Source organism: Sitophilus oryzae, unplaced genomic scaffold (genome assembly GCF_002938485.1).
Source record: "Sitophilus oryzae breed Bouriz unplaced genomic scaffold, Soryzae_2.0 scaffold_847_pilon_pilon, whole genome shotgun sequence".
Lineage (NCBI taxonomy): Eukaryota > Metazoa > Arthropoda > Insecta > Coleoptera > Curculionidae > Sitophilus > Sitophilus oryzae.
Window position 1 is genome coordinate 1,134,909 of NW_022147469.1, and position 22,524 is coordinate 1,157,432.

At 32.0% G+C, this 22,524-nt stretch overlaps 2 protein-coding genes across 3 annotated transcripts; one reads left to right on the top strand and one right to left on the bottom strand.

Annotated features, from left to right (window-relative positions):
- Window positions 1-254: 254 nt before the first annotated feature.
- LOC115889781 (protein crooked neck) lies at window positions 255-2,859 on the bottom strand. Of its 2 annotated transcripts, none has more exons than XM_030909861.1 (2): window positions 2,448-2,859; window positions 255-2,393 (listed from the first exon to the last, which is right to left on the bottom strand). In XM_030909861.1, exon 2 carries the CDS (start codon window positions 2,380-2,382, stop codon window positions 361-363), a length of 2,022 nt encoding a protein of 673 aa, XP_030765721.1. In that variant the 5' UTR covers window positions 2,383-2,393; window positions 2,448-2,859; the 3' UTR covers window positions 255-360. The 2 variants fall into 2 exon arrangements, with proteins under 2 accessions (XP_030765721.1, XP_030765722.1); XM_030909862.1 differs by having other exon boundaries at window positions 2,562-2,774.
- Window positions 2,860-3,271: 412 nt separating this feature from the next.
- Window positions 3,272-21,085, top strand: LOC115889780 (DNA replication licensing factor Mcm3). The gene is made up of 12 exons (XM_030909860.1): window positions 3,272-3,468; window positions 3,521-3,842; window positions 3,901-4,031; window positions 4,095-4,333; window positions 4,402-4,595; window positions 7,522-7,762; window positions 8,916-9,081; window positions 9,150-9,298; window positions 12,745-13,045; window positions 19,483-19,725; window positions 20,264-20,478; window positions 20,594-21,085. The coding sequence occupies exons 1-12, from the start codon at window positions 3,397-3,399 to the stop codon at window positions 20,790-20,792; spliced, it is 2,472 nt and encodes an 823-aa protein (XP_030765720.1). The 5' UTR covers window positions 3,272-3,396; the 3' UTR covers window positions 20,793-21,085.
- The last annotated feature ends 1,439 nt before the right edge of the window (window positions 21,086-22,524 follow it).

Below are 22,524 nucleotides of genomic sequence, written 5' to 3' on the forward strand. Positions count from 1 at the left end.
TTAACCGCAAATTTAAACAAATAAATTGTCAGACAAAAAAAATGTTTTTTTTTATTTTTTGAGTCTGTAGGTATTTAGTTTTTTATTAAAAACATAAATATTTGGTTTGGTCATTATTTCTTTAGATCTATAAATTTCCGATAACACGATAATTTTGGCAGCAATTGCAATATTTGCAGATTTTTCTAGCCTATTTAAATAATAAAAATAATTTAATTTTTTTAATTTAGTGCCTATCAAAATTAAAAAACGCCTTGTAAAAAAAATATTTAATAGTAATTAAAAACTATACAATAACACAGGTCCCACTGGAACATTATTAAATTATTCAGTACATAAATTATTTGGATAAAATAAAAACTAAACTGCTTCGTCTTGAACTGCAGCAGATTTTTTCCAACTTTTTGCAGCAGCGAGAAGTTTAAGATTCGGTTTGCTTGATTCATCTTCAGGAAATATATAATCAAATATCTCTTCCCAACCTTGTTCATTACCATCCTCATCGACAACTTTTTGTCTACGCTTAATTCTCTTAGGCAATTTACTATTTATTGTTGCTTGGGAAGACTCATCGCCATGGTTGAGCTCAAATTCTTTCCAGTTTTCCAATAAAAGAGCTCTGCTTTCTTTCTCTACTGAATTTTTCAGATTGTCATTGCCTCTTTCAAAAATTCTTCGAGCAAGCCTAATATTTAAACCATCATCCGTTTGTTGATTTAATTCAAATTTAGCATATGATAGCCACACCTTGACATGAGTGGTCCTCTCTAGAAGTCTTTCATACAATTGTCTGGCATTATCTGATTCATCTTGGGATATTTCAAAATCGATAAATGCTTTCCATAAAAGTTCTGGCATATCTAACCTAGGTTGATTTACTGCCAGTTCGTAAATCGCTCTGGCTCTGTCAATATCACCCAAAAGAGTTTCAAGTTCGGCGAATTTCATCCAAGTCACGCAGTTCTCTGGTCCAAATTCTAAAAATTTTTCATAAAGTTTTCTACTGCGATCAAATTCTCGAAGTTGTATTTCTAAATCAATATATCCCCGAAACAGTTTATCTCTAGGACACAATCCAATGGAAGTGCCCAATATTTTTCGAGCTGCTGTTAAATTTTTCTGTCTTATTTCAAACTTTGCGAATAACAACCAGATTTTAGAAAAAGTAAATATTTTATGGGGGAGTAGCTCCAAACAGGCCTTATACACTTGTCGAGTTCTTTCATAATCTTGTGCTTCTAATTCTTCGAAAAATGCATAATTTATCCATAAGTATATGTATCTTCGCCAGTAGTCTTTGTTTCTTGTAGGTGGCATATTTGCTATCGCTTTTTCATATGTTTCTCTAATTATTTCTACATCTCCTTCCCCTTCAACCAGTCTTATGTAATCAAACCAAGCATCATAATTTGTGGGAGTCTCAGTAATTTCTTGTTCATATTGAAATTTTCTTTTAGAAACAATAACTTCTTCAATTCCACTTCTATCACCATATTTCTTTTCATGAATTGTATAAGCTTTATAGAGCTCTTTAGTTTGATCCTTTGGAATATTATCTAATGCATATTTATAAATAACTCTTGCCCTATCGTGCTCCTTTTGTCCTTCTTCAAATTTTGCAAAAGCAATATACAATCTCTCATCCATATGATCATCACCAAAAAACTGAACGGCCCTCTCAAAAATCTGTCTGGATGTATGAATAAAGCCATGGTTTTCCTCAAAACGTGCATATTTGATCCAATTTTTTACAGCAGGATGAGTTACCACAAATCTTTCGTAAATTGATCTTGCCCTATCAATTTCTTTATATCTCAGTTCAAAATTAATGTATGTCTGCCAAGCTTGTTCATCAGGTTGCCATTCCATCCATCTTTCGAAAACAGCCCTAGCTCCAGGCACATTCTCTAACATTTCCTCCATGTATGTATATTTATACCAAAACTGATTAACTCTCGGAAGAATTGTTACAGCCCTGTCCCATAAATTTCTTGCGTGATTGACTTGGCGATTTCGCATTTCCATTTCTGTATATTTTAGCCATATTGTGATATTCCTGTGGTCTACATCTAGAGCCCTTTCCCACACTGAACGTGCCCTTTGTATTTCTTTTTGAGATTCCTCCCACTGAGCATACTTTATCCAATTGGAAATAACAGTCCGATTTTTGCGAATATTATCCTCAAATTGTTTACGTCTTCTCAACTGATAATCGGCTAATTCAGCTGGATCTGATATTTTTTGTTTCGGAGGTGGTGGTAATATTTCTAAATCCCTCTCTTTGGCCTCCCTTAAAAGTTGTTCTGCTGTAATTTGGATTTCCGCGGGAGCCTTATTCTTAACTTTCGCCACTTTGGGCATCTTTTGGGCTTTGCCTTCCATCTTTTAATTTACTAAAATGAAACGATATTACTTATAGTCTTAATCACAAATATATAAAATAATACTATATAATCCACCAAAAGGAAGTTAGTTCACTGGATCTATCTATATGTATACCATATATCTTCGAAAATGATAAAAAAATATCAAACCAGGTCAATTATAACCTACTATTGTACCTTGTTCCGGTCTCGTTTATTGTATTACTTTAGTGTTAATTTACCGATAAATACTAAATTATCCCGATATTATAAAATATAAATATACTTTTCATAATCCTTCCAAAAAAAAAGTATAGTAGAAAACCAAGAGAAAACCACTAGAAAACCAACAAAACCCACAAAAACTACACAAAACAGAAAAGTTACAGGTTATGTGTTACGTTTTATCATTCTTCTATTTCGTAATAATGACCGTAGGTGGGCCGGGTGGTCCGGCCTGGGGCCTGTCTGTCTTTGACTTAAAAGTCGACTTTTTGTCTGGTAGAGTGGTAGATCATCCAATTGCTGTCCTCCTTTCACGCAGTTGAGCAGCTCTGAACTGTTCAAGAACGCGATACTCTCGCGCCATATGGAGGCACCAGGCTATCGCGCACCGCTCCTTTCAGAACCGTTCTCGAGTAGCCCCAGGGCGTAAAGCCCGGAACTCGAAGTTCGCGAATGGAGAACAGCAAATGCCGTCTCTTAAAAGCATTGGATCCAAGCATTGGATCATCATACTCCGGGATGTGCTCCGGGGATTATAGACGGATTATACTGAAGCCATAAGAAGAGTGCCGAGGGTTTGTAACCTTATTAAAAGGCTGGATAATCCTAGCAGCGTAGACCTTTAAATTATTTAAAAAATGTGTGGCCATAAGGAAAAAAGAAGAGGAGGTTGTCAAAACATATGTCATTTTTCGCGCCAATATTCCTAAACCTTATAAAAAATTATAAACACAAAATTACGTTAAGTGAGGTGTTTTTAATTTTTCGGTTTTAGAATTGTTTTAAATTATAATAAAAATATAAAAAAATGGCAAACTTAGAAGCTGATCAAGAACTACGTGAAGCACAAACTCAATATCAAGATTTTTTAGATGACGAGGTAAGTTTTAATCATATTTGCAGAAACAATAGTCTCATTAAATTTCCCACAGGAAGACCAAGGAAAATATACTCAGCTTATTAGGGACATGATAGCGGATAAGAGTAAGAGATTGGTAGTTAATGTGAATGATCTGAGAAAAAAGAATCCCAAACGTGCCTCATCTTTACTAAATAACGCATTCGAAGAGCAGTTAGTATTTCAGAGAGCTTTAAAGGAAATCGTAAATCAAATTAATTATGAATATGCAAAAGACATTGAAGAATTTTTCATCGCTTTTGAAGGAAGTTTTGGAAATAAACATGTCACGCCACGTACTTTAACCTGTAGATATCTTGGAAACTTAATTTGTGTTGAGGGTATTGTTAGCAAATGTAATCCCATCTAAAACTGTATATTTATTATTACTCTAACTATGATTTATTTTATTAGGTTCATTAGTTTATCCAAAACTTGTTAGAAGTGTCCACTTTTGTTCGGCCACTAAAAAGTTTATCGAAAGAAAATATACTGATTTAACATCACTTGAGGCAGTGCCTTCTTCTGCTGTGTACCCAACAAAGGTGAAATCAGTAGTTTTAAAATTGAAACATAGGAAACATTAATAAGTGTAAATTTTAATTTAGGATGAAGATGGCAACACATTGGAAACTGAGTTTGGTCTCTGCAGATATAAAGACCATCAAACAATATCTATACAAGAAATGCCTGAAAAAGCCCCAGCCGGTCAATTACCTAGAGTTGTTAATATAATTTGCGATAATGATCTTGTTGATGCATGTAAACCAGGGGATAGAGTACAAGTAATTGGAAACTTCAGATGTTTACCAAACCATCAAGGGGCATTTACTAATGGGGTGTTTAAGTATGTATATAATTTTAAGATTTTTTTACACCTGTATATTGTAAATTGCTTTATTTATTGTCTTCCAGAACAACTGTTATTGCAAACAACGTTAAGTTATTAAGTAAGGAAACTAGCCCATCAATTTCACGTGAAGATGTGGCCAAGTGTAAAAATTTAGCCAAGTCAAACAAAAATATATTTAATCTCCTTTCAAAATCTCTAGCACCTTCAATTCATGGACATGAGTATGTAAAAAAAGCCATACTTTGCTTGTTGCTAGGTAATTAATTACACAAGAGAAAAATCACACCTCAAGTTGACCCCCATTTTTGTATTGTTGTGAAGTCTGTGGACGTCGTGATTCAAACATTCGATAACATACTAAAACTAATTTATAACATGGCTATAATTACAATAAACTGTTTGATTATAACCATTAACAATTAATACAATGATTTCTCTGATTTCTGGTGCTTTCACCATTTATTCAATAATTAAAAACTGTCTTTGGCGCGCAACGCGCAATCCATAGTTTATGTAAAAATTATATTTTATTCCACAAATGTGAAGTAATCTATTTGCCACCAGGTCTGGTTGTGTTCTCATTCCGACGAGAGATGTCGTTACTAGTGTTGTAAAATGATCTATATAGAATTTATTTTTCCCGAGAACAAACAAATAGGTATTTCGAACATGTTATGGTGGGTTCATACAGCCAAATAAAATAAAATAAGAATAAAATAAAATAAGAAATAAGGAATTCTTATTTGTGTGCGTTCATACAGTCAAATAAAATAAAATAAGAAATATATATTTGCTCATGCGCAGTACGATGAGGCTGGATAAAAGTTAGCTTTTACGATTGTTTATAGTAATTTTACTATTTATAGTATATTTATTTATTCGTTGCCTACTATATTATACATTTTACTTATGTGAAATTATAAAATAAATTAAATCCAAACTGAAAATATTTGTAGGTTAGAATTAAGCGTGCGCAAAGCCGTTTTCACATAAAATAAAACAAGAAGTTAAAAGATAAAGACGTCTTATTTTATTTGTTATTTTATTTGGCTGTATGAACGCATGTACGGTATCCCATATAACCAACTTTCTTATTTTATTTTATTTTATTCTTATTTTATTTTATTTGGCTGTATGAACCCACCATTATTCTTTTTCCTGGACATATAGGCTTGGTGTACTCTCCGCCGGTGCTGCCACCATCGGAGAATATCGTAAACAACTGGTATATACAAATACAGAGGTTTAAATTGCAACTATGCGAAAAATTTATTATTTAATTATTATAAAAGTGTTAGGAAGTATAATTTGTGAAAATTCTAAAAATAAGAATAAAAAAGTAAATATTTCGATATTTTAAGAAGGTCTAACTTATATTATTATAATTAGTAAGTATTATAATTTATTATTCCAGCTAAAACAACTTTTTAGATGAGTTCAACTACGGTTAATGTACCGGTTTTGCTCGTGGGGCCATTATTGGCACTATTTCGGCTATAACGAAATTTTTTAAAGGTAAATAATAATTTTAGATGTTCATAAAACATTTAATCACTAGTTGATTAAAAGAAGTATATCATTAATATTGCAAATTATATTTTATCCTTTCATAGTATATGCTTATGTAATTTTTTGATTATGTAATGAGCATATTGTTTACTCACTTGTTTTGTCGAACTACTTGAATCCATTTTTGCTTTTGATCAAATCGGTGTGAGAAACTGTGAAGCTATAAAATGTTGTTTTGGGAAGAGTTGAATATACGGGAAAGTTGAGATATTGAATGTTATTGCATCCAACAACGCCCTAATTACGCTCTCCTTTACGCGTTAACATTTTTCTGCAATTTTATTAATATTTGACGCATAGTTCGGATTCTTTCTCACATATTTTTTACTACCCTAAACAGCGATATGGTGGGTTCATACAGCCAAATAAAATAAAATAAGAAATAAGGAATCCTTATTTGTGTGCGTTCATACAGTCAAATAAAATAAAATAAGAAATATATATTTGCTCATGCGCAGTACGATGAGGCTGGATAAAAGTTAACTTTTACGATTGTTTATAGTAATTTTACTATTTATAGTATATTTATTTATTCGTTGCCTACTATATTATACATTTTACTTATGTGAAATTATAAAATAAATTAAATCCAAACTGAAAATATTTGTAGGTTAGAATTAAGCGTGCGCAAAGCCGTTTTCACATAAAATAAAATAAGAAGTTAAAAGATAAAGACTTCTTATTTTATTTGTTATTTTATTTGGCTGTATGAACGCATGTACCGTATCCCATATAACCAACTTTCTTATTTTATTTTATTTTATTCTTATTTTATTTTATTTGGCTGTATGAACCCACCATTACATCACACAAACCTCGTATCTAACTGTTTTATAATTTCAATAACTGCACTAGTAAAAAGTCAAATACTTAAATATTATGACAAAACCACGATTTTAATATTATTTCAATGCGATCGACATAAACGGTAACGGGACTGCCTGAAATACTTTATACCCGGCATCCGAATTTCTGCCGTTGGTGCGCTGCAGTCGCAATTTTTAAAATAACTGAAATGCACCAAGCCTATATTTTATAGTGCATCTACTAACTATCAAAAGTACATGCTGCAATTTACAAATTAAAACAGCAAACCAATTGCTAAGTCTATACAACTCTGTATAATAGTGACATAATAGTATACTGGGGAATCCCCGAACTCCAAATGTGGACGACAAAGAACAGGCCGTGATTTTCTCGGTGTTGTTATGTCGCTTTCTAAATGTCTTTATAATATGGTGTATTATAAATACTATAGAGAAAATACTATTTTTGTAAAAAGCTTATGCTATTTAGACTCAAAAATATAGAATCGTTTTAAAAAAATTAAAAATATTTATAGGGAACGTTCTCGTGTGTGCTTATACATACATTTTTGTGCACATAGATGCCCTTATACGGGAACATTCCCGCACAATTATCCTGAACGTTCGCGAATGTTCGCGAACATTCCCTGTAACGAATGTGAACGTTCTCTCTATTACAACAGTAGTCGATGCGCTCGCTAGCAATTTGTGAGCGTATAAACACTTGATTTCCGTGAGAAATAGGGGTTCACTTGTGGTTGATTTCGATCATAATAATACATAATATATTGACCGGAGTATTTTTAGGAGGTGTGGAAAAAGTGTTGCCTAATGGTACCCGCCTCAGAGGAGATATAAACGTTTTACTTATAGGAGATCCTAGTGTAGCTAAATCGCAGTTGTTGCGTTACGTATTACACACAGCTCCCCGCGCCATACCTACGACCGGTAGAGGATCATCTGGGGTAGGTTTGACAGCAGCTGTCACTGTAGATCAAGAAACTGGGGAAAGGAGATTGGAAGCTGGAGCTATGGTTTTAGCGGACAGGTAAAGTTATTGAATAAAAGATTACAAGGGTATCCTTTTGTTGGACATACTATACCGGGTGTTTCTCAAGAGTGGCTCACCCCTATAACTTTTATATTTTTTCAGATAAAAAACCAGGCTTGGTATGTTAGTATATGACATAAATCGGGATTGATTGACGTATTCAATTGTGTTTGGTAATTTCCTGTTCCACAGGAAATGTCTATAATTTTTGATTTTTAAATGACATTAAAATATTCTTTGATGACACCCTTGGAACTTTTTTACTTTATTCGATAGAAAATGGCACTAATATGTCAACTTTTAACATTTTCGAATAGAATGACGTATCATATGTCAACTTCTAATATTTTCGATAATAGTTTGTTTGACATTGTAACATGTGGTTTATAACGACAATGGCATGTGGTTTATAACGACAACACTTGGTATTTCGCGTCAAAAATACCAAGTGTGTGGTACTAAATTATTCATAAAAAAATGCTGTTTCCAAATATCGTAATGAGCCATCCTCGTTCCATTTGAAAACATTATAATATGATTAAAAATACAATTTAGGCTTTTTTTAACCTGCCAGGACAAGACACGAAAAATATTGGACAAATTCTATTTTTCCAAGGCTCCTTGACTAAAAATTAGTATTTTTAACACAGCACTCTAGATTGAAATTTAAATGCCAAAACTTACATAAAAAAATCAAAAGTTGTAGTCATTTCCGGTGAAACAGGAAGTGACCAAAAACAATTGATTACGTCAATGAGAATCCTAATTTATATCATATACTAACATATCAACTCTCGTTTTTTTTTCTGAAAAAATATAAAAGCTATATAAGGATGAGCCGCTTTTGAGTAATACCCGTTATAGATATATCTTTTTTTATTAGTTAAAGTGGAACATTCCCTATATTATGACAAAAGTGAACATAGCTTATGTCTCATTATTTATTGGTAAATATTTTTTTCATATCTACAAACCCAACCAATCCAAACCAAAATACAGCAGAAATTACATTTTAGTTTAAGATATATTTAAATCACACTCTATATCTGCATAAATATTTTTAAAGTGTGCTTTATAATTGCCCGCATTTTTGTAAAAAAGAGCTGACATTGATTTTTTTTGGAAAATAACTTTTTATTTTATATTTCAGAGGTGTGGTTTGCATTGATGAGTTTGATAAAATGAGTGACATTGATAGAACAGCTATTCACGAGGTAATGGAACAGGGAAGAGTTACCATTGCAAAAGCAGGTGTTCATGCAAGTCTGAACGCGAGGTGTTCCGTTTTGGCTGCTGCAAATCCTGTCTATGGAAAGGTAAGGAAAATAAAAACAGCTTTTTTGATGTTCTTTAACAAAAATATACTATTTCATTTACTTCATAGTACGATCAATACAAGACTCCCATGGAAAATATAGGTTTACAAGATTCACTCCTTTCCCGTTTTGATTTACTGTTTGTTATGCTGGATACGGTCGATGAAAAAACAGATTTGCAGATCTCTGATCATGTTGTTAGAATGCATATGTACAGGTTGGTTTACTGACAGTGGTAAATACAGAGAGAGAGGGATAGGGAGAATGAGCTTCGACAAAATCATGGTAGCCGCCATGTTCGCGCTTAGATCTACAGAGGATATCAATAAGTAATAAAAGCAGCTAATATCTTCTGTAACAGGCATTTAGATGCATATGAGAGCGTTAAAATAAATAAACACAAAGATAACGTAAACAGAGATAATGGTCCGATTAATTCCTTCCAATTCTCTGTTCCTATTGCTCTAGTCTCGGTAATTAATTGTTACCCTCAATTGGTTTTGACTCGCTTGGCTAATTTTGTCACGATTGGTCAGTATCAACCGAGTGCATATACAGGGTGGTCCGAACTGTATTCCGGAAACTTATTCTGCAGATAAAAATAAGTAAAAAAGTTCGAATTTGTTTTGAAGCGTAATGACTTTTTGTCCGTACCTGTACAGGGTCCGGCAATAGTGCGTCGGGCATCTGTAGCTCATAAAATAAAAAACTTGGGAATTTTGTTTAAGTGCAAACCTAAAGTATATACTAGGATGTATTTCGTATAATAAAAAAAAAATGAATAAATATTTTGACTTCTATAGAGTGGCTCAAAAAAGTGTGAGTGGATCGGGATGATTTTTTTTAAATCGAACACCCTGTATATTATTGCATTTTTGGCTTCCTTTCAGGAAAAATTATATATTTTTCAGCCTTTCTTAAAAAATTAATTAATAATACAAGAACTGTCCTGAAATCAAAACTATATTAGATATTTACTTTAGATGGTCTGTACTTACTTTGCTATAAATATGGAAATCGTAAATCATACAGGATGTTTAAAATTCTACGCCAAACTTTCTAAAATATAAAATAATTTTTCTCTGTTTTTTTAAATGGAATACCCTGTATATTATTTTTTCAATACATGGAAAATTAAAAAATGAACATTTTTTGCGTTTAGAGTATTTCAAAATTTTTAACGGTTTTGCAGATATTCCAAGTTTTGTATCTCATATGGCATTTTCCACAGTAAATTTTTATCAAAGCCACCTAATGATTTTTCCCTCGTATTTTACCATTGAAAGCGCCATATGAAATAATACTGCGTGTATCCGGAAAAGTATTAAAAATTTTAAAATACTTTAAATACAAAAAATGTTCATTTTTTAATTCTCCATCAAATAAAAAAATAATATACAGGGTGTTCCATTTAAAAAAACGAAGAAAAGTTATTTTATATTTTTGAAAGTGTGGCGTAAAATATTGAACATCCTGTGTGATTTACGATTACCATATTTATAACAAAGTAAGAACAGACTATCTAAAATAAATATCTAATATAGTTTTGAGTTCAGAACAGTTCTTGTATTTTTAATATATTTTTTTAAGAAGGATTGAAAAATATATATTTTTGATTTGTTTTTTAATATCTCTGAAACTATCGAAATAGATTTACTCATATCTTAGGATTATGTAAAGTGATCTGAAAGAAAGCCAAAAATGCAATAATATACAGGGTGTTCCATTTAAAAAAAATCATCCCGATCCACTCACACTTTTTTGAGCCACCCTATAGAAGTTAAAATATTTTCCCGAAATACATCCTCATACATACTTTAGGTTTTCACTTAAACAAAATTCCCAAGTTTTTTATTCTAGGAGCTACAGATGCCCGACGCACTATTGCCGGACCCTGTATAAAACTACCGAGGGAAAAATATACATCTCTATGACTTTTTACGTAAAAAATATCTCTTTGTAAAAATCGCTACGAGCAACCGTTCTCAAGATATTTAGAATGGAAATAGTCAATACATGTCATTATTAACGAAAATTAGACACGTTGAATAGATAGTTATTTCACAGAAATAATAAATTTGGGAAATTTTTATTTTTTTAAATTAGTCATAAATTTTTCTTCAAAAAATGATGATAAAACAGTTTCTGTTGAACTTTTGGCACAAAATCTTTCAAATTTATGATCTCAGTCTAATAACTATTTAGTCATCATGTTTAATTTATGTCAATGATGACAGGTATTGATAATTTCGATTCCAGATATCTCGAAAACCAATACCCGTAGCGATTTTTACCAAGAGACATTTTATACGTAAAAAACGTCGTAAATGTATATTTTTTTACTCAATAGTGTTATACAGGTACGGACGAAAAGTTATTACTCTTCAAACCAGTTAAAAAATATGTAGGTGGCGCCCCCTACTAGTAGGAGTCATATTGACATCAAAATCAAATTTAGCATGTCAAAAAAGTCCCAGACACCAATTTTCATCCAAATATTAACGTTACTGCAGAAATTATTTGGAAAAAATCGAAATAAGATTGAAACTTCTACACTCTGTATCTCCGAAACTAAGCCCATTTTAGGACATATATTTATACGAATTTTTTTACTTATTTTTATCTGCAGAATATGCTGCCGAAGTTTCCGGAATACAGTTCGGACCACCCTGTATACACAACCTAACCAATATACTCGTATAATACCCCCTATAACCTCTAACTGTAATTATCTACGGATAATCGTAAAGAAACTTATAATATTGATGATTTTTTAAGTAAAGTCTTTGAATCAGAAGACTAAGGAAGAAGCATATCAAAAATCTTAGGTACACCGCGATGGGCCTCAAATATGGCCGACTTAAATTCCGGTTTATCAGTGTCGTTCTAATTTTACTTAAAAAATGTAAAACTATGATGTAGGGTAGACGTGGGGTAGACTCAATAATTTGTTGTTTTATTTTACGTTGCGAATAAATGTTGGTAGTTATTAAAATTGTTATAAAAATATATAATTCTAATAAAAATAGATAAGTTATAATAAGTATTTATTAACACAAACATCCGATACGCTACTGAAGCAGGTAAGTCAAATTAACGTATCTAAATTCTTTGACATCTAATCTTTGACAAGTAGTAAATAAAAGCTAAAATGCAAGAAAATATATAATTTAGTTAATTTAGAGATCTACCGCACGCTACACAACCAACTATTTTAGAGTCTTTTTCGATAAATCGCGATAATGTCACTGTTAATTTAAGTTCTGCCACAATTTCCATCTAGATTTACTACCTTTATACAACTATCAGTAGTAGAATAAATAACAAATAACATAAAATAAGCTCCGTAAAGACTGAAAAATCCACAAAATTTCAAATCAAATTGAAATGTGTCAAATGAATCGTCAAAAAGAACTGTCAATGATCCCCACCCTAGAGAGCCTTTTCCGCCCACCATGCATGAATACATGGATAGCATTATGCTCCTTCCTTAGTCTTCTTATTCAAAGAGTAAAGTTAATGGAAAGCATTGAATACAGAGAACTTACAATCACTACAACTTTCTGAGCTCCTCCTATAGATCATAGCGCGAACATCATTCTCCCTATGTCTATGTATCTCTGATTAAAAATCATCTTTTTTATCATTATATTAATTTTTTAGAAATCCTTTAGAGCAAGATGGTGAAGTTCTTCCAATGGGTTCCACCGTTGATATTTTTAGTACCAACAACCCCGACGAGGAAGAAGTCAAAGATGTACCCATGTATGAAAAGTACGATGCGCTCTTGCATGGTTCCAGTCGGAAGAAAAGTGATAAAATTTTGAGCGTTGACTTTATGAGGAAATATATTCATTTCGTCAAAATTCTAAAGCCCGCCCTAACCGATGAAGCTTCCGAAATTATTGCCGAAGAATATTCAAGATTGAGATCTGAAGAAATGTTAGATAATGACGTGGCTAGGGTAAGTAATTTTTTGTCGATTTTTTCCTATTATACAGGTTGGTCCAAAGTGTAAATTTTCCTGTATCTCCGAAACGAATCATAACACAAATAAGGTAAAACAAACTTTTAACATTGGAAATGTTTATGTTCGTATATGGGGGCCAAATTTCGAGTTTTCTTTCAAGGCCATCAGCAACGGTGTCGCACTAGCCGCACAGTCAACCAAATTAAAGCATCAAAACTTTGTCGCGTGATGCCTAATTTAAGTGAACTGGCCTGATAGCTCGAAACTCTCGGCGATATACGAGGTTTAATTTTGTTAGTCCCGACGATATTACTTGACGACTATGCTACGGGGGGCGATTATAAAATTGAATAGATTGATATTGATATTTGCAAAGGTTACAAAACAGTACTATTTTCGTAATTTTTGATTTGGGCTTTGACAATTATTTATGTTGTTTGTAATGAAACGATATTTTTATTTAGGTATTGATATATTTCAGAAAGGATTTAAGGATTAAAAGATATAATATATTTACTTAATGTCAAGGTATCTGCATGAAAAATCAAGGCTATTTTTATAAGGCGTTATAAAATAGATTATGAATATTTAAATATTTACACTAACCTAAAATAAAACAAAATAACATTGAACTACCCTCTATTAATTGTTTTTTTTAATTATGTTTATTTTTTCTTCTAATCATTATTAGTCATTATTATTAAGAATGGTGTTTTTTTATATCAAGTTTAGCTGCAAATATATGACGTTAATTATGTTGCAGCGATTGCGAAATCTATGAGTTTTTTATTTATTTCTATCAGCAGAATATATTACCGAAGTTTCCCGATTGCAATTCAAACCACCCTGTCATCATCATTTTCAGCTTATTCAACCATTTCCAATTATGATGTAGCTCTCAGATATTTAGATACTATCTTTGTAGTTGAGCCCATTGTTGTCTATTGTTGGCTATAAGAGCTCAAGTTAACCTTGTTAATTTTTTAATATCATGGTCCCATCTGAGGTTCGGTCTTCTTCTAGATTTCTTAATTCCTCGTGGGTACCCCATCCTTGTATATATATTTTTAAAGTAGATCAACCTAAGACGTTTATGGACTAAGACTACTAGATGGCAGGACCGGTTTCCCTACAGAAAAATATTTTTTGTTACTCTGAATATTGAAGCTACCAATAAAAACAGAGAAAATAAAAATCGATAATTTTCGGACTGTGCCAATTGGTTACTAATCGACCAGATACTTTTTGTCTATTACATATGCTATAAAAGCTGACAATTATACAATTCGACCATTGTAAATACCCGACAAATTCTTCAAGGCCGACAAGGCCGATGCTTCTCACTGATAAGAAATAAAAATGTTTGTTTAGATAATTTTCGAGGTATTTTTTCTTTCTGAATGCACATTTTAAAGAATTTTATATTCTTTGTCCCTTTGACCTATTATCCTGGTCGCACGTATGGAAGTTCTGTTTCTTCTGGTTAGAAAATGTTCTTATTTCTTTTTTCTTTGTAGTTGTAGTGTAAAATTAGATTAATTTATCAAGTTTAATTATAGTGTTTAGTGTAGCATGTTAGTGTAGTCTACCAAAAATAGTTTAGTAGTGTTTTTATAGTTTATTTTGTAGTTAAGTAGTAGGTGAAGGGATAATTTTGTTATTTTTTCTTTTTGTTTGATAACTTAGTAAGTTTGATAATTTGTTCAGTAAAGAATACAAGAATAAGTAGTTGTGTAGTGTTTTTAAGAGATTATATTCGTTTATTTTGTAGTTGAGTAGTAGGTATTTGGGTATTTCTTTTTTGTTTTTCTTGTAATAACTGTAGTAGTTCTATTAAGTATTGTGATAGATACACTATATCTTCCATCAACTTCGTTGAAAAGTGCGTTATCATATAATCTTGGTTTTCTGGTAGCAGAATATACGAAAAAAAATCTGATCAAATTTATTTGAAATTAAATTAATCTAGCTTTATTAATCAAATTAAACTAGTCAAATAATAATAATAGTTAGTTTCAAAATACTATACAGGGTGAGTTTCCTACGATGTTCTCTATGGGTATCTCGGAAACTACTGGAGGTAGAGAGTCGGTTAATGGGGAAAGAATTGCAGTTTTGTGGGGTCATAAATATACGCCTTTCGGATTTTTGAAAAAGTTTATCGCTTACTAGATATTTCGAAAAAAAAAACAAATTTTAAAACTTATCCCTAATTCCATTATAATCTATTTTAGACAAAAAGTTGTAGATAATCACATACCTAATGAGTTTGTGTTTTCTGATTTTTTCTAAAGCCTGTAATTTTTGACCATAGTTGGCCATGACTTCATAAAAATCGCCATTTTTAAGCTTTTCTGCGATATAGGTATATACGTTTTTTTTTTCGAAAAATTACAATTAGATACAGAGTTATAGTTATAGCCAATTCTTTTCTTTCTTGGCTAATTTCACTTAGCATGGTATTCTTACTCTTGTTATGATTTATAACATAAAAACATAGAATATATTATTAAACGGTTCTTTACAATTTACATTACGCAAACTAAAACTTCATAATATCACTACCGCATACACTTAAGTTATTTTAGAAAATGTTCTCCCGTACCGCCTTTTCGAGGGGGCCCATGCAATTGGTCCACCTCTTCCGGTCCCTGATTTTGGATAATTGTGATATAAATAATTTTTAACATTTCTTTCATTATGGGGGGGGGGGAGGGGGGAGGTGTCATAATGAAAGTCATGTTGAATCCACCCTATTGATGCGCCACTATCTAAATTTAACTTTTCTAACATGTCTTGAAAACCGTTCTCTAAAAAACGTAAATAACGTTCACCGTTGAACGTATCCTGGAAAATGTATGGCCAAGAAAGGTTGAATCAATAATCCTACACGCTTTTCTTCATTTAAAAAATTCATATTTACAATTTTTGTTTAAGCAAGTTGCAATTTTTTGAACATTTAATGAAGAATTTAAAAAGTTTTATGTTTTCAAAAAAAAATATCGTAAAATTCGTAAAACACTCAATTTAGAATAAAATAATCTAAGAATGAAATGATTCTTTTATAAACCTGCATTAAATAAAATTATACCTACTTATGTTACTTTTTCTAAATAATAATTAACAGTAATTAGCATTATCATAAATTATAAAAAATGTACCAACATATCGAAATAATAATTTCTTTGTTAATACGGTTTAGAATTTTTAAAATAACAGGCAAAAATAATCCACAATCTACAATAAAATAAAAGTTTCGTTTACATTTCTTAATCAGCTGATCACTATTAAAGATGCAGAAACCCGGGCTATATTATTACATACATTACTCTGAGGAAAATAACGAAAATAATCGATATTTTTGACTCCGCCCCGAAAGGTTCACGATTTGTCCTCCAGCTGGCAGCACATTTTGTCTAGCCGGTTGAGCATCTTAAAGAATATATAAACAAGGGTACCATGCTGTAATTTTTGTGGTCCATCTGGTCTCCGTCCTTTTTGCCAGGGTGTTCTGCCCATTGCCACTTGAGGAATTTGACTCTGTGGATGGCATCTTTTATTACCTGGGTCTTTTATCGTATCCTCTCTATTTTTTTTACGGTCTCTCTTGGGAGTAACCCCAGCATATTTCGTTCCATTGGGCGTTATGCGACCTGCAATTTCCTTATGATGTCCGTTTTAAGTGTCCAGGTTTAGCATGCCTAGGTCATCACTGGTAGTACACATTGGTCGAATGTTTTCTTCTTTAGATAAAGTGGCATTCTAGGTTTGAATATGATTGAGTTTCTTCTATAAGCACTCCATAAGACCACCCTGTATATTTATTATTTTATTATTATTATTTAGGTGAGGTAGTTACCAATCAAACATTTTTCGTCGCTAATTTGAGAAGCTCCTGTATAGTTAATTAATTCCCTTAATAAATGTTTAGAAACCATTTTGTAAACTTGGCATATTTTCGAAATGTTTATTTACATTCGTTACAAACGTGAAGGTTACTCAAGCTGTCGATAAAATTATATATATTTTTTAAATTAACTAAGGTAAAAAATATGGATTTACGGTGTGTAAATAATGACGAATTTGAAGAATTTTATACAAGGGCTATAAAAAATGTAAATAGAATGGTATATAGAAAGTACAATTCCTGTGTAATTAACAGAACTTACGTGAGTAACATATATGTTAATATATTTATTTTATGAATAAATATGACTTGGCTTTCAATTTTTAATTTAACGATTGTTGATTTACTATAAGAGTTAGTCTTAAATAAGTGCGAATATTTTCAGGACTGGTAGATCTCGATAGAGAGTAGTTATTTTATTTTGAAAGTTTACTAAAAAAAATGATTTTTTGCTAAAATTTTGAGAATCACTGGATCTTTTCTGGATCTTCTTTCTTGTTAATTTAATCTACTACCTATGTTGCCATATTAATCAACAAGCATTAAATCAACAAACTATGCTTTTTAACTAAAAACTAAAAAAATTATACTAAAAAAGATTCCAAAAATGTTTTCAAAAAATTCTAAATTTTCAAAATTTTATTTTCGTGAAAAAAAACTCATAATCGTGTTTACCTATAATAATAATAGCGCCAGTATATAGCGTTTAACGCCTTGGGAGTAGCAAGGTATAGCTTGCCATACTAGAGCTGTTCGTTATACAAGGAAAGTAAGGTGGCATAGCATTACTCTTCAACCGCCTATTATAACCTCAGGATTGTGAATCCCAAGTACTCATTGAAGGCTGAGTCGACCTAGGTACCCAATCTATTTTTATTTTATTAAAAATAGTCGGCTGATGAAATGCCGGCTGTAGGAAATCAGTACCAGTACCTGTATAATAGTAGGTATACCTACCTATCATGTTACCTGGGTACAATACCTATTGTTACGGATTCCGTGGGTCCACTAATTTAAACTCACGATAAAATACTTAACGAATTTATCTCACTTTATATATACAATAACTAACTATTTATAAAATACCTTCACCAAATTGTCCGATTCGTAATAATTTAAAGCGCGATATATTCAAACTTCAAAAACTTCAACTGTCCCAACCTTTGAATAAGAAGACTAAGGAAGGAGCATATCAAAAATCTTAGGTACACCGCGATGGGCCTCAAATATGGCCGACTTAAATTCCGGTTTATCAGTGCCGTTCTAATTTTATTTAAAAAATGTTAAATCATGATGTAGGGTAGACGTGGGGTAGACTCAGTAATGTGTTATTTTATTTTACGTTGTGAATAAATGTTGGTAGTTATTAAAATTGTTATAAAAATATATAAATCTAATAAAAATAGATAAGTTATAATAAGTATTTATTAACACAAACATCCGATACGCTACTGAAGCAGGTAAGTCAAATTAACGTATCAAAATTCTTTGACATCTGATCTTTGACAAGTAGTAAATAAAAGCTAAAATGCAAGAAAATATATAATTTAGTTAATTTTAGTGAATTTCATAAATTATCGGTTTACTACACGTATGTATATTATATAGTCACTTACTAGCGAAAAGTTGTTCCATTATTTCACTCAATTTTTGCCGAGATCTACCGCACGCTACACAACCAACTATTTTAGAGTCTTTTTCGATAAATCGCGATAATATCACTGTTAATTTAAGTTCTGCCACAATTTCCATCTAGATTTACTACCTTTATACAACTATCAGTAGTAGAATAAATAATAAATAACATAAAATAAGCTCCGTAAAGACTGACAAATCCACAAAATTTCAAATCAAATTCAAATGTGTCAAATGAATCGTCAAACAGAACTGTCAAGGATCCCCACCCTAGAGAGCTTTTTCCGCCCACCATGCATGAATACATGGATAGCATTATGCTCCTTCCTTAAGCCCAGTTCATGCACTTGCGAAATGCGATTTACGAATTGCGAAATGCGTTCTTTTTGCCTTGCAATTGGTCGCTTTCAAGGTCTTCCTTCACGGTAGCCAATCAGAACGCAAACAGGACGCATTTCGCAATTCGTAAATCGCAATTCGCAAGTGCATGAACTAGGCTTTAGTCTTCTTATTCAAAGGTCCCAACTGTCGGTTACGCCGGCTTATATACTCTATTGACTGCTTCTCGAAACCTCTACAATTCTCGGAGAGCGTTCTACTTCATACTGGACAATTCCATTGTTTGATTCGCTTACTTGTCGACTTGATTAAAAGATGGCGTCTAAAAATGTATTTTACTTTCTGGCGGATGCGCCATTTTTCTTGACACGTTGCGGTTGTGCAGGCAACCAGTAATACATTTTAGCGCTACATACACTTTGACCTTGACACTATCATGTTACCTGGGTACTTCTTCCTGTGAAAAACTAGCTTGCTAATCCTTGCATAGGCGATATATCTAATAGGAATCTCTATTTCTATTTTAGTTTTATATTTGTGAATGTTACAGACCCAACCAGTGACAGCTCGTTCATTGGAAACGATGATTCGTCTGTCTACGGCTCACGCGAAGGCTAGGATGTCTCGATTGGTTACGGCGGAGGATGCGCATGCAGCTATTGAGCTAATTCAGTACGCTTACTTTAAAAAGGTTCTGGAGAAAGAAAAGAAGCGGAGAAGACGGGACGAAGGGTCTGAAAGTGAGGATGACGATGATGATAATGATCAACAGCCAAAGAGGACCAGGAGAGCGGTTAGTTACTATTTTAGACCACTAATATTAAATTAAAATGACACCAATCACAAGCAAATCGTATATCCGATGAACGGAGGCATGAAAATGCAATAAATTTTAAAACTTCGTAATTTTCTAACCAATCGAAGTCTTTTAAATTCAACCAATAAAATTAATATCGTATCGTCGGACAATGGATGCATGAAAATGAAGCTTTATACTACAAGCTACAAGGATAGGGAAAGATCTGAAAACTATACATTTGTAATTAAATCATAGAAAATATAGTCTTTGTTCAAAGTATGTATTGAAGTTAAGCAACGGTATGCGCGGTCATAATTGTATGGGTGACCAAATCTTTTTGTAAATTTTTTTAAACTTTTACTAATTTGTATAGAAGAGAAAAAACTTTTACAAAAAAATGCGAACTTTATTTTAATTTGCCTTTGAATTTTGTGAGCATGCGGAATATAGGAGTAAAAATATTGAACATCAAAATCTGTTCTTCTATTTCCTAATAAAATTAGTTTTGTAAAAACCTGCCTCTTTTTGCTAGAGATCAGAAGCTCCATATGATAGTGAAGAGGAACTGGCAACTACGCAAAGCTCAACAAGATCAACACGCAGTAGACGGGGTGGTCAGAATGGCACAGCTATCGACGACTCAGAACCCGTAGGTGGAACCTCAAATATGAATGGCACAAGTCAACACGCCTCGCAAGATACGACAATGGAGGTTGATGAATCGCCTAGAGAAATATCTCAAGAAAGGTAAAATCCCCAGAGAAATAGTATAAATAGATAGCCCAGATGTAAACAGTAAAATGCTAGGTTGCCATTTATTTATTAGAAAAAGTCAATTTATTTTTTTATTTTTATAATTTAGGTTGTCTGCTTTTAAAACGACTTTATGCAAAGCATTTCAAGAAAATAGGACACAAGCGCTCAACATATCAAAAGTTAGAGATTATGTTAATGAGGGTAACAGCACACCATACACTCCCGGAGAAATATCTGCTGCTATTGAGAGGATGTCTGATGATAATCAGGTGATGATGGCAGATGGAATTGTTTTTCTCATTTAAAAGTACATTTCCTATTGATAATGTGTTTATTACGTTTATGTAAACTTTTAATTAATAATTAATTATACTATTTTTTTAAGGTTGATTGTAATTTTTTTATTATTTTGTATTTGTAGTAATTTACCATATGCCTAAAACATCTGTTTATTTTAAACTACTGTGGAGCCTACAAAAAAAAACCGCTAGCCATTTATGTTTTAAAAAATTAATTTATTAATACGTGTAACCACAAAAATGTTCAATTATTTCAATTATTTGAAGAAACTCAGTTATTTGTATTTTTAAGTTTTAATAACAATTCCCAAATTTTTTAATAAAACATTTGAAATTTATAAAATAGCTTATATTAATTTCAGTTTGTCTCATTAGTTTTCAAAGACGTGCCATATGAAAACTAATTGTTTCAAATTAAAAAATTATACTAGCCCTGGTCGCTTTATTTCCGTGGTCTGTACTTTAATGTATACGACAGAGATAAATATATGACCAGTTGACAGACAGAGAGACAAAATAAAAAGCGACATACAGTGTTGCCGGTTTTTACGTTTGTAGGAAAATTTGTGTAGAAAAGAAATATTTTTAATGTAAAAATTTTAATGTACAGTACTGAAATGAAGATAATATATCTAAGCTAAATATAATCTATATTATATGATTTTGCCGGTTTTACGAGAAACAAAATAACAAACTAAGATAATATAATCTAAGCTATTCACAATGCTCATTTCTGTTAGACAGTTGTTTAAGAATCTATTACAGCTGTAGTAAAATGAGTAAAGTAATTGTGAGAAATAAAGTTCCAATCCTAGATGCAATGTTTTTCATAAACACCTACTTGTGCGGTTTGAAATTTTGATGCAAATCCGGCAATACCACATAGAATAAAATGTACCAAACTAACTTTTATCTCTTTTTAATACAATTGATTTTTCGTTTAAGCCTTCTTATTTAAGCTTTACATCACTGTCTTACACGTTAAAATCCAGACCAGGCAGTTTTAATGATCAGATCTGTATAATATGTAAAACTGTTATCATGAAAGTTTCATTAATAAACGCATTAACACAGGGGTGGGCGATACAGTGATTTTAAATAACACCGTTAAGTGATACCGTTAATGAGTGACTTAAAACCGTGATCACGACTTTTTATAACTGTCACTGTTTTAATAACAGTGATTTAATTAACACTATAGTAAACGCCACGAATGTTTGGGAGTGATTCATCGGTCGCTACCATGTGAACTAATCTGTTCAAGGTCACATAAAACTTAATTCCAGTGCCATGGTGTTTCAAGTCATATAATAATCAATATATAATCTGTTGTAATTTGTTGTTTTAACTGTCAAAGTCTTGTCAAAACATATATTTGGTTATAAATATAAAATGGAATGCCCCATTGGTCGCACTGCAAGTACACCAATGGACTGACGCACAAAAACGAATCAATCAAAGAAACGCGATATAGTATCGTCTTTGTCAATCGCGCTAACATTTTAGAATAAGTAGAAGGAGCGCAGGCAGATGATTAGACCGGGCTTTAAAAACCTACGTCTGCGGTAAAAATTTACGTTTTTAATGTAAAAATGATAGCGCGCGTGTCGATTCTAACTTCATCAAGCGATGAATCACTCCCAAACATTCGTGGCGTTTACTCTAGTAATAACAGTGAATATACATACACATTCTCTTGACAAGTTGCCACAGAGACATCTTATACAATTGTTAAGAA